At 34.2% G+C, this 19,512-nt stretch overlaps 2 protein-coding genes across 3 annotated transcripts in view; one reads left to right on the top strand and one right to left on the bottom strand.

Moving 5' to 3' along the window:
- LOC114326418 (uncharacterized) overlaps window positions 1-19,512 on the bottom strand; it is a 376,347-nt gene that overhangs the window by 165,140 nt on the left and 191,695 nt on the right. The gene's annotated exons all lie outside the window — the stretch shown is intronic.
- Window positions 6,196-19,512, top strand: part of LOC114326416 (uncharacterized) — a 52,445-nt gene continuing 39,128 nt past the window's right edge. Inside the window, exon 1 of one of the 2 annotated variants that reach the window (XM_028274781.2) lies at window positions 6,196-6,684. In XM_028274781.2, the coding sequence (XP_028130582.1) occupies window positions 6,222-6,684 (463 nt within the window). In that variant the 5' untranslated portion in view covers window positions 6,196-6,221. Of the gene's footprint in view, window positions 6,685-7,603; window positions 7,824-19,512 lie in introns of those variants that run through there. The other variant, XM_028274782.2, reaches the window with a different exon arrangement.

The following is a 19,512-nucleotide window of genomic DNA, read 5'->3' as shown; positions in this document are numbered from 1 at the left end:
GCTTTTGATTCATCAGAGTAACCTACAAATATCAGTGACTCACCTTTTGGATCAAATTTATCCTTCATTTTTTCTTTGGGAATGTGGCTATAAACCGTAGACCCAAATATTTGCAAATTCGACACATTCGGTGTTACTTTATGCCACAATTCATAGGGCGTTTTTTCTTTCGACTTAGTAGGTAATCGATTTTGCAAATAATTGGCTGTCACTATCGCTTCCCCCCAAAATTTCTTTGCTAAACCCGCATCGATTAACATGCACCTAGCCATTTCAACTAGAGATCGATTCTTTCTTTCTGCAACCCCGTTTTGTTCTGGAGAGTACCCCGCTGTATATTGAATTTTTATACCTTTACCCTTTAAAAATTCCCTTAAATTATTATTTACGTACTCGCCACCCCTATCCGACCTAATTACTTTTGGAACCCTACCTAACTGATTACTCGCAAATTCTATAAACTCTTTTATACATTTTACCGCTTCATTTTTATGATTTAATAAATATATAGTTGTATATCTAGAAAAATCATCAATTAAAGTCAAAATATAACGTTTACCCCCTGGAGTAACAGTCTTCATGGGCCCGCAAATATCCGAATGTAATAAGTCAAGAATATTAAATGTATTGCTATGAGAAAATTTTGGAAAACTCTTACGTAAAATTTTACCTTTCATACAGCATTCACAAGTTTCCCTAATCCTACAGTCTGTCATATCAATCCCGACTGCCATTTTCTTTTCCATTAAGTGTTTGACTGCATCCATGTCCCTGTGTCCAAACCGTCTATGCCATGCATGTTGGCAGTTGCTGGAGTGCTCCACAGCACTCAATCCATGGTCCACAGTTGAAAGTTTGTATAAGTCCGGTGAAGGCACCGCACTCGCGACGACTTTTCCGTGTAAAGCGATTTTACACTCGTTTTTATCGAATTGCACATTATGTCCCGCACTTGTTAGCTTTTTCACCGAAAGCAGATTTGAGTCTAATCCCGGCACATACAACACTTCGTCGATTTTTAAATTTTCCACTCCCGATCCAGTCACGCACTCAATAAGTCCTGTTCCTATACCCTGAACCTCGGAGTATTGCCCTTTCTCCGCCAAACTTACAACGCCTTTTCTGCTACCGTCAAATTGGGTATAGAATCCTTTGTAATTAACCATGTGGCTCGAAGCTCCTGAGTCCACATACCACGAAGCAGAATCCCTTTTTCCGTCCCTTGAGCTATAATTGACCATAAAACATGCATCATCAGTACCTTCAGTGACTTTATTGGCCTTTTCCTTCTTAAACGCTTTGTACTTAAAGCAATCTCGTTTAAAATGGCCCTTCCGATTACAAAAATAACACTGCCTTGCTTCTGCCCTTGCAGTACCATTATTTTTGTTACCCTCGTATACTGACTTCATCACCGACTCCTCCTGATTTCTTCCCAAAGCTCCCTGACGTCTCCTGTATTCATCTATTAATTTACTCGTAACAAATTCTAGAGTAAATTCACTCGATGGCCTACTTTCCAGCGCTGTAATCAAAAAACTGTATGAGTCTGGAAGACTTCCCAGCAAAATTCCTGCTGAGAACCTGTCCTTAATTTCTTCCCCTAAGGCGGCCAGTTTATTCAACGATTCTAGGAATAAACTAATGTGTGCTTCCATATCACCATTCTCCTCTAGCGATAGCCTACAGATTTGCTTTAACAAAAACACCATACTAGACAAACTTGATTTCTGATGATACTCCCTTAGCGCTATCCACGCATCGCGCGCGAATTCCCTGTTCCGGAAATGCACTAATTGATTAACGTCAACAAGTAAGGCTATAGTTGACAAAGCCTTATCATTTTGTTTTTTCCAAGAACTGCTTCGATCTGCTTCTAATGGTAACTCACTCGAAACTATTTCCCATAGATCAGCATTGATGAGTAACATTTTCACTAAATAACTCCAAGATTGATAGTTCTTGCCGTTCAACTTTTCGACGTTATATTTCGCACTCTCCGCCATTATGTATTCGGTTAACACGAAAATTTCGCGACTGTACACTTTTAATTATTATCTTAATACAGGTGAGCTAACAACGTAACTGAGCCCAGAACCTATTAGAAATAGTAGATAATAAAAGGTACAAATAATACTAAACAGACTATTTATTTTAACCGAAAAACCGTAATATTACAATGTACAAAGAAATTAAAATACGTGTTTCTACAACGAGATATTCTTCTAGACTACTTATCGAACGCAGAACTAACACTAACATACAGTTCTGGCATTCACATCCCTTGTAACATGTGCAATTTTAGGTAAAAGTTTATCGCCCTAATGCATTCGGAGAATTGGCCCAGCCATGAAGAGAGACCCCACATGTGTATTCTAACACTTAACAAAAATAATAAAGTTGAATTCCAACAGCATATTGTTCATCATCTTCTTTTTCTTTTATATAGACAGTCCTGCCTGTTTTTCTTCAACGGTGCCTTTCATTCTGTCCCCAAATTGTCATTTCATCTTTTTTTTGGGCGTCCTATACTTCTTCTGCCTAACGGTGACTTGTACCTATTCTTACTATCCTTGACTCAGACATCCTGCTTATGTGTTGATTCCACTCTTCTTTTCTGTTCTTAACCCAGGTATTTATATTGTCTACCCCACATATGCGTCTGATTTCCTCACTTCTTACCAGTGGCGGCTGGTCAGAGGAGGCAAGGGAGGCTTAGCCTCCCCATAAATTTTTTACACATGCTACACTGTTTTGTTTACTTTGCTATTTTGCTTCGCGTTAGAGATATCGGAAAAAGTTATTTGAACAAGTTATTACAAATAATATTCTAACCCCACATACCAAATTTCATCACAAAATTAGCACTTTTAGTTTTTTCATTATTTGTAGTCAGGATCCTAAAATCGCAGAGGAGGCTGCTGGCCGGAAAATCTCACTTGCTAATGCTCCGCGCAGCCCTGCAGCGTTTAAGGATGGTTTAAGGAGACCCGGTCTCTTTAGAGCTGCATTTAAGGCACATTTATACATACCCGGGCCATGTCCGTTCCGGGTCAGTGCCGAGTCCGGGTATTTTTAATGCAATATTTACATACAACCGGGTTGTGGCAGTGTGCGTACCGGGCCGAATAAGAGAGGAAAACGTTATTACATATCTCTGTGTAAAAGATAGTTGAAAATATTTCGGCTTGGATAGAAGATCTGACCTCACAATATCTATTGCTTGTCTGTTTTCCAGCAGTCGCGTTCACAAAACAATAAAATCGTGTTTATGCAAGTCCCTGCGATCCGTGTCATTTTCGTGCATCGCCAGTGCCGACAGCAAAAATATCGGCTGGGATTAATTCGCCCTTGCCCGGAGATTGGGCAAGGGCGGTGATCGGCCAGTAGCTTCCTCTGCGATTTTAGGATCCTGACTACAAATAATGAAAAAACAAAGTGCGAATTTTGTGATGAAATTTGGTATGTGGGATTAGAATAATATTAGTCCTGTCGCCAGGGGGGGGGGTACAACGGCCTTCTTAATTCAGATGGACTTACCCAAGTTTTTTTTTATGTATTTTGACCCGTAGAACACGAATTTTTTGGGTAACAGTTGATCCGGATGTCGATAAGATTGTTATAAACAAAGAAGTTGAGGAATTACATAACAGCGATTTCTCGCAAAACAAAACATTTTTTTGTATTTTTTGGGTCATTCTAACCAAAAAATGTTCCTACAAGTTTTTTCGTAGGATGCATAGTTTTCGAGATAAACGCGGTTGAACTTTCAAAAAACCGAAAAATTGCAATTTTTGAACCCGAATAACGTTTGAATAAAAAATAAAATAGCAATTCTGCTTACCGCCTTTAAAAGTTTAAGTAAAATTATATCTGTTTTGAATATTTGCATTGCTAAAAATTTATTTTTTGATTGTTCAAAAAAGCTGTAAACACATAGTGTTTCCCGTGCCTAGCGAACGGCTCCACGGGCGAGAAATTGACGCTAGCAGTAGCCGTAAAGCGAACTTAAGGTCCCGCGCAACGAAAGAGGAATAGCCGAACTGAACCGACTACAGGACTTATGCGTAGTCGGTTCAGTTCGGCTATTCCTTATCCGTTTCGCGGAACCCTAAGTTCGTTTTACGGCTACTGCTAGCGTCAATTTCTCGCCCGTGGAGCCGTAGCCTAATACATGCGTTTTAATGCATGCTACTTAGAAATAGCCCCGCTTGCACTTTTACCTCCTCTACGTACTCGTTCGATTTTAAATGAGAAATCATTGAAACATCACTCAAGCACTAGGTGTTTATAGCTTTGTTTTAACAATAACATAATACATTTTTAGCAATACAAATAATTAAAACCGATATAATTTGACTTGAACTTTCAAATGCGGTAAGCAGAATTGCTATTCTATTTTTTAATCAAAAGTTTTTCGGGTTCAAAAATTACAATTTTTCGATTTTTTGAAAGTTTAACCGCGTTTATCTCGAAAACTATGCATCCTACGAAAAAATTTGTAGGAACTTTTTTGGTTAGAATGGCCCAAAAAATACAAAAAAATGTTTTGTTTTGCGAGAAATCGCTGTTATGTGATTCCTCAACTTCTTGGTTTATAACAATCTTATCGACATCCGGATCAACTGTTACCCAAAAAATTCGTGTTCTACAGGTCAAAATACATAAAAAAAAACTTGGTAAGTCCATCTGAATACAGGAGGCCGTTGTACCCCCCCTGGCGACAGGACTATATTTGGAACAACTTGTTCAAATAACTTTTCTGACAGAAAGTGGCTACTGTTCCGATTACGGGTTACATTATAAAATTTGACGTTATCAAATATATAGAATGTCAAATGTAAGTTTTGCTTCAAAATTTTTGTGCAGAATTACAGCTACATTTGAAGTAGCTTAATAAATTCTTTTATTATTATTGATTAATAAATAAATAAACAATTTATAAAAAAATCCAACAACATATTTTATTTTTGTTATTTTATTCACTTTGACGGAAATCTAAACACAGTCATTTCTTTACTGTGTGAATGACGTTATTCTTTGTATGTTTTAAATATTAATTGCCAAAATAGAATTATTTACCTTAAAATTTCAAAGCCCAATATAAAATTAGTTGTGAAAACAACTGTTTGTGTAATTTAAAGAAACTTCAAAACGCAAAAATTCGACAAAAACCGCAAAAAGTTCAACTGACTGACAGCCACAAAATTAAACAAAGCAGAAACGTCAAACAAATTGTGCTTAAAATATGAAAACATACCGAATCGTCTTTTTCTGTACCTATCTCTTTTCAATGCACTGAGTCTAGATTCTAGATGGTTCATAAAAATAACATGTTGTGATGTTACTTAATAGGGCTTTTCATTCACAGTCATTTGTTTCGAGCTTCTGTCATGTGTCACATAATATTAATATATCTACGTCATACGTTTTTGGTATATACCAATGATACAAACCAAAGACGTATGGCGTAGATATATTAATATTATGTGACACATGACAGAAGCTCGAAGCAAATGACAGTCGATGAAAAGCCCTATAACAAACGGCAGCTGGTTTGTCATGAGTTTCATGCGTGGAAGAGAATGATGCTAGATAAAAAGTATGTGTTTTATCTCGCCAGGTATTAATGACGCACGGGTAAAGACTCGCGGACTCAACTGTAATAGACAATGAAAGTATATGCGATCTTGTTTCCTATTAGTCACAGAAGTTTCTGTTTTTTCTGGACAGTGTGTTTTTTCCGTTTTTTCACGAGTTTCTGATTGAGCCTACTTACAAGCGTGTGGCATGAAGGATGTCAAAGTTATTATAAATGTTTGTATGCTATAGAAAGTCAGTCCTTTTTCAAACTGTTTTTTAATTTAATTTAGTAATTATAAATAATAATACATTTAATAAAATGTTGAATATTTTTTTAATTTACCTTAAAAACGACGCCTCAAAGAATCGATTCCGATTTACGAAATATGTACCTCTATTATAGTGACTGTTTGGGCAAGTACTGTTTAAATAATCGCCCTCTGGGATAAACAAATTGAATAACTTGATTAAAAATTTCTTTAAAATTAGCACACTTTAATAACTTGCAATTATCTCAGTCAATATTTTATTTTGGACAACCTTCGATAGAAAATGGAGGTTGAAGAAGACGAGCTGGGTAAATATCCCTATGTTTCAACCAATTACAAACAATCAGATACGCAACATTATTTCAAATAATGCTACAAACCAATTTCAATCAATCATTCAAAACTGACACTGTCTTTGTAATGTCACATTTGCCAATTTTTATATTTATTTATATTTTAACTGTAGTTAAAGCTACACCAAAGATCAAACCTTGCGACGATCCAAACGAAAGCATAAACGGAGTCGGGACAGTTCTATTTACTCCAGCCGATGTCTATAAACAATGCTGGTCTCTAGAGGAAATAGCTATATTGACGACCAGGATGATACTAGAAGACTTACTGCCAGACGTAACAGTTTTCAACATAGACAGCAACGCTTTTGTTGACGATATAGTTAGTTATTTCCGGTTGTTAATTGAAGTTGTGAAGACAGCCACCACTGGTCGAAAGAAACGAGTGACTCTTCTAGCGTTAACTGATCTACTTGGAGGGTACTTGCAGTATGCTGTTTTACCCCTGGCCCGGTATGCGTTCTATGCTGGTTTTATTGGTAAGTAGATTTTGCAGTATTCTAGCCAATACGGCATACTTTGCTATGAACCAGATATTTAAATCACGAGATGTATGTATCAAAAAACTAAGCTACGAATCTGCAAGATCATAATCCGACCGATAGTGAGCTATGGATGTGAAACTTGGATATTGACTCAAAAATCTGTAAACCGCATGGAGATCTTTGAAATAAAGGTACTGAGAGTCCTATCTTCTTCTTCTTCAGGTGCCATCTCCGCTACGGAGGTTGGCAATGATCATAGCTATTTTAATTTTTGAGGCAGTAGCTCTAAATTGTTGTTTTGAGCTGCATCCAAACCATTCTCCCAGGTTCTTCAGCCATGAAATTCGTCTTCTTCCGATGCTTCTTCTGACATCTATCTTTCCTTGCATTATGAGTCGCAGGATGCCATACTTCTCGCCCCGCGCCCCATGTCCGAGATACTGTAGATTTATTCCTTTAATTGTAAGTTCAACTTCCTTCTCTTTACCTATTCTTCTTAGTACTTCGTTGTTCGTAACTCTATCTACCCAGGAAACCCTCATAATTCTTCTATAGGTCCACATTTCAAAGGCGTTAAGTCGTCTCATTGTCTCTACATTTAACGTCCATGATTCCACTCCATAGTATAGTACACTGTATACGAAACATTTTGTTAGGCGTACTTTAAGAGCCAATGTTAAATCTTTGCTACATAGGACCTTTTTCATTTTCATAAAATTAAAACGTGCTTTTTCGATTCTCACTTTGATTTCTGCAGTGTAGTCATTATTTTCTGTTATAAGTGTTCCTAGGTGTAGTAGTTTGTGAACTATGTTTGTATTTCTCCTCTTAGTTACTGTCAGATGCTTAATGTCATTTTATTGTAATAATTTAAGATTTATGTGCTGATGTAGTAATAGGTCACGACTTGCTTAAACAACATTTTTCTCTAGACATCACTTTTGCTGGCTCAAATATGCCTTTAGGATTATACGATGTTGTTCGGCTTGTCGGTATTCCTTGTGAATGGAGAAACGTTTTTACTTCTTGAGACATAAATTGCTTAATGTCATTTTATTGTAATAATTTCGTTAATCAGATTTCTAGTATATTAAAACCTAGTTTGTAAAGGTTCTTGCAGTTTTATTCACTAGGTAAGCGTACTTTTTTACTCTTTCGATCTGTTGGCCCTCTACTATTAAGATTTCGTTAGTATTATGGCTGTTTTTACTAATTTTCATAAACTTCGTCTTTTTGATATTGAGAGAGAGTCCGTACTCCCTACTACACCTTACTATTTTACTCATGAGTCTTTGCAGATCTTGTAAACTATCGGCTATTATTACTGTATCATCTGCATATCTGATGTTGTTAACAAAGACTCCATTTACTCCTATGCCGACTGTTTCATCTTTCAGAGTTTCTCGCATTACCTCTTCAGAATAAGCGTTAAATAATAGAGATGATAGTATGCAGCCTTGCCGGACTCCTCTCTTTATTTCCATTTCTTCAGATGTTACTTTTTCAATTCTTACTATTGCTCGCTGATTGTAATAGAGGTGTGTTATTAGTCTTAAATCTCTTTCATCTAGATTTTTAGTTTTTAGAATTTCCATGAGTCGATCATGTTTTACTTTATCAAACGCTTTATTGTAGTCTATAAAACAGACGTAAAGAGGACGGTTAACATCCAAACATCTCTGTGTCAGCACGTTGAAGGAGAATAATGCCTCTCTGGTACCCATACCATTGCGGAACCCATCTTGAGTGTCACTAATATCCAGCTCCAGTTTAGAGTGTATTCTGGCGTGGATAATTTTCAAGGTATGTGACATTAAGCTTATTGTTCGTAGTCACTGCATTCTTTGGCATTCACTTTCTTTGGCAAACACATATTTGCTGATGTCAACATTTCTCTAAGGATGATTCCCGTAGTAAAGATAGCGTTGAACAGTTCTACTATTATGTGCAGGTTTTCTCGTTCACCAACTTTATCAGATCGCTAGGTAATTTATCTTAAGCAGATTTATTGGTTTTTATAGAGTCTATTACCTGACTAACCTCTGATTTGGTTATCTCTGGGCCTACATCTCCCGTTTGGCTATCTACGGATGTACTAGCTTCTCTCTGGTCATGAAATAGTTCCTCGATGTACTCTTTCCATCGTCGTAGTTTTCGTTCTGTCTCCATTATAATATTTCCATTTTTGTCGAGCAATATATTTGAGGTTCTTCTATTCCCTATTCCGGCTAGTTCTTTGACTTTTTTTATGTAGGTTGAAGTTGTCTTATTTGTTTTGCAGTTCTTCTATATCTTTACATTTTCTTACATTTAATAGAGAAGAAGGAGAGTCCTATAAATGAGAACAATAGGTGGCGAATCAAATACGATACAATGATGTTGTATCGTATCGAATACTTTGACAAAATATCGAATAGGTACTTTGAAATTATCATGTGAAGTGAAAATTTTTGTGCTGCCATCTTTAGCCCTCTCAGTGGGATGTTTCAATTATTTTATTAAGATATTTCAATTTTTGTTATTGTTTATAGGTACAGTCACAATCACTGAATAGTTTACACCCTTTAATATCCAGTGGCCAATTTTTTGAATTTTTACCTCGTTTAAACGCACCTTTTACGTCAAAGTGACGTTACCAGTGGCGGAGCCAGAATAGGTTGATTAAAATTAAAAAATCAAAATAAAATAAATCTATTTTACAAAATTTATCAAAACGGAAAGTATAGAAAGGCATTTTTTTTAAATAAAATTGAGTTAAAATTATTGAGTTTGGCAATTACTTTTGGTTTTGCGCGTGATATAAACGGCATTTTGGACGCTTTTAATAACTTCTTATTTTATTCTTCAATACGCACTAAAATTTTTGACAAGCAATTTGACGTTTAGTAAATCCGTACGACACTGCGATTTTACAGTACATATTACAATATAAAAATAAGGGTGTAAACTATTCAGTGATTGTGACTGTACATATAATGCAAATATAATGTTTTTAAGCAAACCAAGAAACATTCGGTTTAGATTTAAGGTATTATATTTAATAAATGGTTTCGAATTCACCTGAAGAAAATTTCGAGTTGGCAGGTCAGGTAATAAAAAAGTTACGAATTGGCCGGTGTACATTTTGATTTGAAAATTTTTGTCACTAAAAGTTACGAGTGGCCACGTGTCCGATTTTTCACAGCTTTGGTAAAATGTGCTGGGGCTCCGTCGTGAAGAAACCACATTTGACGTCGCGTCGTGTTTGCGAAGGCACGTCTTCAAGAAGTACCGGCAAAACAATTTTGCAAAAAAATTATAGGTCTTTACATTTAGTGTTCTGGGTAATTGATAAAATATTGCACCTTTTACCCTTTCTGCATCCTTTACAAATTCCTCATTGTTAAGAAATACCTGTTCTATTGGAATAAAACTAAATGACCCCAAATATAAAATGTCAATAACATCACACAAACCAAGGGGTGAAAAAATGTAAAAACTAGCCATTTGGTTAATATTTACATTTTTACTTTACTACCTATACCAAAAATACAAATGACCTACAAACCTACTATTTTTAAATGTGTCAACCTTTAGCTTTTGTGTTGGGCGGTGTTGCCAGACTTTAATTTGCATGTCAAAATGTATTTTCGTTTTTTGGCCAAACGGCTGAGTTTAGAAAAAAGAATGTGTGTGTACTTTGTACGCACGTAAGAAGTTATACTTCTATTATATGATTATATGATTATAAACGAAATTAATATACTTTTTATTTATATTTTATTTAAATATTAAACTATAAATTTATACTTACTACTTCTCAAACATTTTTATTAAAACAGTGCCAAAAATTAAAATAACAAAAGAATAAAACACACACAAACACATTAAAAATGCCACAAATGATTTTTGAACATTAATTGTCGGAAATTTTTTTAACTAAATACGTATTTTCTGAAAATAAAATTATATAATAAATATACTTACAATCATAAAATGTATAAAAAAATAAAAGTTTATATTGGGATTCGAACCAACTTATCAGCGCGGTTGGTATTGGCGTTGTATTGGGGTTCATTCGCATTAAACGCTTCGCCACGGAGACAACGTGTCATTATGTGCGAAGATCGACTAACTAAACGGATTAAACTTTTGACATTTTTGAATTACATAAATCTAATTATTTTGATTTTGAATTGAAATTATTTAGAATTGAAAAAATACAACAAAACATAGAGTAAGAAAACAATATATTAGATGAATATTGATAGAAATTTTGATGGTAATCAAATTATGTAAATAAAAGTATTACATACTATGTATTTTGGTAGATTCAAATAGGTAGGTACCTATGAAACATTTACAATTATTACGTACCTGTTGCTTTAAAAACTATTTAAAAGTCACTACAATTATAAACTTTTTTGTTTCTGTCCTCACAACAATAAAATTATTATATTATACATTTGTTTACCTTCATATTGAACAATTATTTATTATTGACAGATCATTTCAACACCCAATCAGTGCCCTTATAACGACTAATACCATACTGTCGGTGTGCGCATGCGCGCAGATCAATATAAATTCACCCTCAATCTCAATCGCGCCTAAAGAAGTATAACTTCAAAAATGTTATAAGACTTTTTTGCTCAACATTGTTCATTCTATCTACACCTTTAAGGAGCGCACTATTTTCGGGGACACCCTGTATTTGCGACTATTGATAATCTAATGTTACGACCAGTAATCGCATACCTTACAAAGAAGTAATTAACTTAATACATATTATAATAAATACTGAACACCGATTTTACCATAACAAGCATTTACAATTTTATATCCTATCGGAATAAACCTTGCCGATACCAAAAAACTAGGAAATGAAAGTCAAGATGATTATAAATGCTAAACCAGAAGTAGTCCGGATAGGAGGGAAACAGACGTTGACGGAACCGATGAAATATCAATTAAGTCTGAGTTGACTTATTTTAACTCATTACGGCAATAAAGAGACCACAAAGTTGCATCTGTCGTTCATGAAAAGAATTTAAAATTCACATTAAATAGTTGATCTGAATTTTTATGCATCAAGCTGATAAAGCTCAGAGTGATTCATTGTGAGTACAACAGATAGCCCATTTCTCGGGACAACTATACCTCTGTCAACCTGTGATCTCCTTGTCTATTTTCTTTGTCAACTTTCCCGCAGATAATATGAATAGGAAAGTAATAAACGGAACATTTATAAGTATATATCTGAAATTTTTTGTTCGCATATTGTACGTACATTTTGTTTCTTTTGTTTTTTCAAACTATTTTCCTCAAATAGTGGCAAATATCCATCTTCAACTTCGTCTGAATTCGTCTGATCGCATAACTTTTGTAGTTTTTCTTCTGTTTCAATGTTGGACAGGAGGTTCTTAAGAAGTGTCGAATCCTTAAGACCGATCTTTTGAGACGTTCCAAATATAGTTTCTCATGAGGACATTTAAATATTCGTGTATGCAAAGAACGATTTTTATTGCTTTGAACAAATTGTAGGCCTTCAGATCATTGGTGTGTAAGTGCGTTTTGGTCAGTGTTTTTCTCATATTTTACGAGTCGAGGAGCTAATTTTCATAACCCCACATGTCCACATTGGCTATTTTTTCAGGAGAGTAAAAAAACCGATTCACCTATATTATTTTACCAAAACATATTTATGTAATATAGTTATAATTCAGTATTGGTTTATGAGCTAAGAAAACTACTTACTTGTGTAGAAAGTGGTATAACAAATTAAAAATATGATATAAAAGTTATTAGATGTGGGGTTATGCATGACACACATGTCACATGTGGGGTTATGAACATAACAGGTTTGGATATGTGGTGTTTTGATTAAATCAATTTACTATAGTTTAGCATAACATTATTATTTATTTTAGTGTATTTATATATATGTGCAAAAAGAAAGATCTACACACAGTTACGCTACCCCCAGAAGTAAGAGGAAATCGGTAGGTAACGGAAGTCGATTTTGGTTTGGATTTTGCTTGTTATAAACCTAGGCCTAAGCAAGACTGTCGGGACCTCCGACGTTGAACGTTTTTTGTTATTATGAACCTACCAACTAATTGGTCCTGAAAAGTTTTTCGGGTTTCCAATAAAGAGTCTTCCGAAATGCACGGGCATCACTAAGCCGAACTATACAACATTTAAAAGCTTTACCTTTATGTAAGCAACCTATGAACACACAACCACCAGCAGGAGAAGCGTATCTCTTTTCCTTAAGAAGAGGACGCTTTGGAACTGTCTTTTGTCTTTTTCGTGATCCAGAACTTGCTCTTCCAACTAATACTAATTTACTATCTAAATATTACCTTCATTTAACCTCATAATTTTACTCAATTAAGCACAAACCAACATTAAATTATAACCTTCCTCTGACACTAACCAAAGATTGTGTACTGTCAACAATAACAATCAAATCAAAACCATGTATTTAAGTCACGTGATTGGAATACTTACTTCTCTATGGATGAATAGAAAATGTGGGGTTTTGCTATAACCGTCACATATCAGACGTGGGGTTTTGCTTTAAACATCTACTTTTAAATTAATATTACAACTGGAAATATGGGTTTTTGATCAGCAATAAACATGACAGACAATGCGTTCTAAAATGACGAATTAGAAACATCTCTCCTCTAAAAAAAATATTTTTGGACATGTGGGGTTATGAAAATTACCTCCTATAAATTTTATACTCATTATTTGATTATGATCTAGCTTTTTCATCTGAATTAAACATTTGTTTCTGTCAATTTGTACGTGAACAGTCTTCAATGTGGCCGTCCTATCCATACTTATTTAAATACTAATTTTCGTATTAAAATATCCTTTTTCAAAAATAAAATAAAATTCCATTTTTTTTATTCAGTTGCAATGCGAAGGCAAAACAATCTTATTTTTCAATTAGAATACGGAGCGCAGTCCAGCCCTCTGAATCGACGATTTTCGACTCTTGTTGGAGTCTCATCGGAGAGAGCGTAGGCCTGCTGCTCCATACTCCAATTGACCAACACCGAGAGTTTATCCCCCACACCGCAACTGACGTGAATGGACTAGGTGACTAGCGTCATCTGGCAATTGAAAGATGAAGTAGTTTTCAATCCTAATAGCAACATTAATAATATTTAGAAATATTAAAATATTACTAAAAGATTTTTAAATTGAAAACTTATTGGTCCAATTCCTTGGTAACACCTCCATGGCTTCTAAAATTTTCAAGCCAGATGGATGCTGAAGCGAAGAAGACAAGAGGGAATTCTAAAACTTACAATTCACGACCCCGTCTGTTCAGCTGGTAAATTCCAACAGAAAATGGACCTAGTTAGTCAAAGAAGTAACGACCAATATAAAAATAAAATAAAATTCCATTTTTATTCAGTTGCAATGCGAAGGCAAAATAATTTTATTTTTCAGATAAAATACGGAGCGCAGTCCAGCCCTCTGAATCGACGATTTTCGACTCTTGTTGGAGTCTCATCGGAGAGAGCGTAGGCCTGCTGCTCCATACTCCAATTGACCAACACCGAGAGTTTATCCCCCACACCGCAACTGACGTGAATGGACTAGGTGACTGGCGTCATCTGGCAATTGAAAGATTAAGTAGTTTTCAATCCTAGTTTTCAATCCTAATAGCAACATTAATAATATTTAAAAATATTAAAATATTACTAAAAGATTTTTAAATTGAAAACTTATTGGTCCAATTCCTTGGTAACACCTCCATGGCTTCTAAAATTTGCAAGCCAGATGAATGCTAAAGCGAAGAAGACAAGAGGGAATTCAAAAGCTTACAATTCACGACCCCGGTTGTTCAGCTGGTAAATTGCAACAGAAAATGGACCTAGTTTTTTTTTATATTGGTCCTTACTTCTTACTTTTTTGAGTAACTAGGTCCATTTTCTGTTGGAATTTACCAGCTGAACAGACGGGGTCGTAAATTGTAAGTTTTTGAATTCCCTCTTGTCTTCTTCGCTTCAGCATCCATCTGGCTTGCAAATTTTAGAAGCCATGGAGGTGTTACCAAGGAATTGGACCAATAAGTTTTCAATTTAAAAATATTTTAGTAATATTTTAATATTTTTAAATATTATTAATGTTGCTATTAGGATTGAAAACTACTTCATCTATAAAAAAGGGTTCAAGGCAGGTTTTGTTTATATTCGAATCAGAGTTGGACTACCATCTCCATATAGTAACTATTTCAGCATCCTTATGCATCATCAGTGAAGATTATGCAGTCACAACTCTGAAGGGAATACAAACATTCTGCCTCTTTTAAAGCAAACCATCGCGATGCGATGAACCCGCCTTTTGAGACGCAATACAGCGACATCTCTCGTATTACGAGGAAAACGAAAAGCCCTAGATACAAAGTTTACTACTTTTTAAACAATTAGAATAATTGAAATAAAAATATAATAAACAATATTTTAAATCCAAGACTTTTCGTTAATAAACTGCTTTCTGGCTGCATCCCATATCTCCGGATTTTACAATATATAATCACATAGAGACGACGAAATAGGAGAAAGCAAATAGAGGACACTTAGGCCACGCATTTACCTTCTCTTCGTCTAGGAAAAGGAGCGAAAGACAGTTTCTAAATACTCACAAATTGAGTAAAAATGAAAAAGATAAAAAAGGGTTCAAGGCAGGTTTTGTTTATATTCGATTCAGAGTTGGACTACCATCTCCATATAGTAACTATTTCAGCATCCTTATGCATCATCAGTGAAGATTATGCAGTCACAACTCTGAAGGGAATACAAACATTCTGCCTCTTTTAAAGCAAACCATCGCGATGCGATGAACCCGCCTTTTGAGACGCAATACAGCGACATCTCTCGTATTACGAGGAAAACGAAAAGCCCTAGATACAAAGTTTACTACTTTTTAAACAATTAGAATAATTGAAATAAAAATATAATAAACAATATTTTAAATCCAAGACTTTTCGTTAATAAACTGCTTTCTGGCTGCATCCCATATCTCCGGATTTTACAATATATAATCACATAGAGACGACGAAATAGGAGAAAGCAAATAGAGGACACTTAGGCCACGCATTTACCTTCTCTTCGTCTAGGAAAAGGACCGAAAGACAGTTTCTAAATACTCACAAATTGAGTAAAAATGAAAAAGATAAAAAAGGGTTCAAGGCAGGTTTTGTTTATATTCGATTCAGAGTTGGACTACCATCTCCATATAGTAACTATTTCAGCATCCTTATGCATCATCAGTGAAGATTATGCGGAGATATGGGATGCAGCCAGAAAGCAGTTTATTAACGAAAAGTCTTGGATTTAAAATATTGTTTATTATATTTTTATTTCAATTATTCTAATTGTTTAAAAAGTAGTAAACTTTGTATCTAGGGCTTTTCGTTTTCCTCGTAATACGAGAGATGTCGCTGTATTGCGTCTCAAAAGGCGGGTTCATCGCATCGCGATGGTTTGCTTTAAAAGAGGCAGAATGTTTGTATTCCCTTCAGAGTTGTGACTGCATAATCTTCACTGATGATGCATAAGGATGCTGAAATAGTTACTATATGGAGATGGTAGTCCAACTCTGAATCGAATATAAACAAAACCTGCCTTGAACCCTTTTTTATCTTTTTCATTTTTACTCAATTTGTGAGTATTTAGAAACTGTCTTTCGGTCCTTTTCCTAGACGAAGAGAAGGTAAATGCGTGGCCTAAGTGTCCTCTATTTGCTTTCTCCTATTTCGTCGTCTCTATGTGATTATATATTGTAAAATCCGGAGATATGGGATGCAGCCAGAAAGCAGTTTATTAACGAAAAGTCTTGGATTTAAAATATTGTTTATTATATTTTTATTTCAATTATTCTAATTGTTTAAAAAGTAGTAAACTTTGTATCTAGGGCTTTTCGTTTTCCTCGTAATACTTCATCTATCTTTTTTCATTTAATGTCCATGACTTACCTTAAAGAATCAGTTGAACATACGAATTATATAATAATATAATATTTACCTGAAACAAAAATAGTAATTATTAGATATAGTATTATAATACTAGGGACGATTATAATCACACACAAGTATACGGTATGGTGCAAATGAAAGGAATAAATTAGTTATTTCCCGAAAAATCCCGAAACTGGTCGATTTTTATTTTTAAATAATTATGATATTTTGGCATAATATATCGTACAAGTGACGTCATCCACCTGGGTGTGACGACGTAATTGATGATTTTTTAAATGAGAACAGGGGTCGTGTGCTAGCTCATTTCAAAGGTTATTCAATTCTCTATTTAGTAATATAAACATTAACATAATTATTTATACAGTGTGTCAAAAAAAATATTGGAATTAAATTAATTGACAAAAAAAAGAAATAAAAGTATGTACGTAATTTACTTAATTCAAAATACATTTTTACCGTTGCCAGAAAACAGAAAAATAATTTATTTCACCTTGCTTTTTGCTTAAATTCAATGTTCAAGCCAGCTCCCACCAGCCACCTGCCTCTTATAAGTTTGAACATTTAATTTAAGGGGAACGGAGCAAAATGCAAAATTTTGACGCTTGTAAAAATTTTCCATGTGTTTTAAATGTATTCGTTTTTTTCGAATCCTGAGGAAACTAATAAGTATTTTTCAAAAATTTAAACGCAGAATGAAAAACTACTTTATTACCGAGGGCCGAAAGTCCCTTAGAATAAAAAAAAGTTTCTTTTGAATGAAATATTTGCAATTAAAAATCACACTAAATTTTCTTTATTATGTTCACCTCTGTAACTTATTAAAATAAACATAGTAGAAGTTTTCAGGGACTTTTAGCCCTCGGTAATAATGTACATGTACATTACTTCAAAATATAATGCAAGGAAAAATAGAAGGAAAACGGAATCCAGGCCGTAGAAGAATGTCATGGTTGCGGAATTTGAGAGAGTGGTTTGGCTGCACCACTAATGAACTTTTTAGGTCAGCTGTAAACAAAGTCAGGGTAGCCTTGATGATTACCAATCTCCGATAGGAGTGGCATAAGAAGAAGAATAATGTAATATTTCATTCTGAGTTTAAATTTTTCAAAAATATTTATTAATGTTGTTCTGAAGCTATTTCCTTGTGGCATTTTTATAATTAAGTATTTTCCATGGGAAATAAGCCACAATTTTACTAAAAAATGAATTTATTAACGTTTCGAAGCCCAAATCGGGTTTCGTTGTCAAAATACAAAATACTATTAAAATAAACAAAAATGTTGTTGCTAAGTAAAAAAAATTCTTCTAATAATTTATTTAATCTGACTCATTTATATTGGCAATTCAGACGTATATTATACATTTTAAAGTAGAAGACTTTAAAATGATATCACCAATATTTATGAGTTGCGTTCCTGGGACGGCTTTACTAAAAGATAGTTCATTCGATTACATGAAATCAATCCCAACTCAAGAATATCCGTCGCAAAAAAATCATAGCATGTGATCTGTCTTTAAAAAGACAACCAAATGCAACGATGACAGTAAAATTCTCGCGTTAGAGATTCCATAGTAAATCACGAGGGAAAACCAGGAAAAAAACCTCGTGATACTATCCCGACATCGTATTTGGTCTTACATTTAATTTACCTTCAAAAAACTAATACCAAATTCTGACTTTAATATGTTCGAATTATAAATAATATTAATTATACATAGATATACAATAAGTAATACTAAAATATAAAATTTGTACTAACTCGATATGTTATTGACTTACTAATCGTGGTATTTTCTTTCTATTAACTTCCTCTTTCAGAATTTGATAGATCTCAAATATGTCAACACGCATGGGATAATGAACATAGAGTTCGTGGAAAGATTCAAGTATAGTCCTGAAAGAAACAGATGGTAGAAAGAGAAAAATCAAAGAAGCGGCTCTAATTATGCTAAATGAAACCAATTGTGTCGCAAATTCCTCGGCAGAATGCAGTAGGATGTGGTTACCCATACTGAAAGAGGAAGTCAATAGAAAGAAAATACCACGATTAGTAAGTCAATAACATATCGAGTTAGTACAAATTTTATATTTTAGTATTACTTATTGTATATCTATGTATAATTAATATTATTTATAATTCAAACATATTAAAGTCAGAATTTGGTATTCGTTTTTTGAAGGTAAATTAAATGTAAGACCAAATACTTACGATGTCGGGATAGTATCACGAGGTTTTTTTCCTGGTTTTCCCTCGTGATTTACTATGGAATCTCTAACGCGAGAATTTTATTGTCATCGTTGCATTTGGTTGTCTTTTTAAAGACAGATCACATGCTATGATTTTTTTGCGACGGATATTCTTGAGTTGGGATTGATTTCATGTAATCGAATGAACTATCTTTTAGTAAAGTCGTCCCAGGAACGCAACTCATAAATATTGGTGATATCATTTTAAAGTCTTCTACTTTAAAATGTATAATATACGTCTGAATTGCCAATATAAATGAGTCAGATTAAATAAATTATTAGAAGAATTTTTTTTACTTAGCAACAACATTTTTGTTTATTTTGATAGTATTTTGTATTTTGACAACGAAACCCGATTTGGGCTTCGAAACGTTAATAAATTCATTTTTTAGTAAAATTGTGGCTTATTTCCCATAGAAAATACTTAAATATTTATTAGTTTTCTCAGGATTCGAAAAAAATTAATACATTTAAAATACATTGAAAATTTTGACATGCGTCAAAATTTTTCATTTTGTTCCGTTCTCCTTAAGCGAAAACAATGTTCATTTTGTGAAATAAACATTTTTTCCGATTTCTGACAGCAGTAGAA

The sequence above is a fragment of the Diabrotica virgifera genome, chromosome 1 (genome assembly GCF_917563875.1).
Source record: "Diabrotica virgifera virgifera chromosome 1, PGI_DIABVI_V3a".
Classification (NCBI taxonomy): Eukaryota; Metazoa; Arthropoda; class Insecta; order Coleoptera; family Chrysomelidae; genus Diabrotica; species Diabrotica virgifera.
Note: the sequence above shows the minus strand (reverse complement) of the source record. Positions and strands in the feature narration are given on the sequence as shown.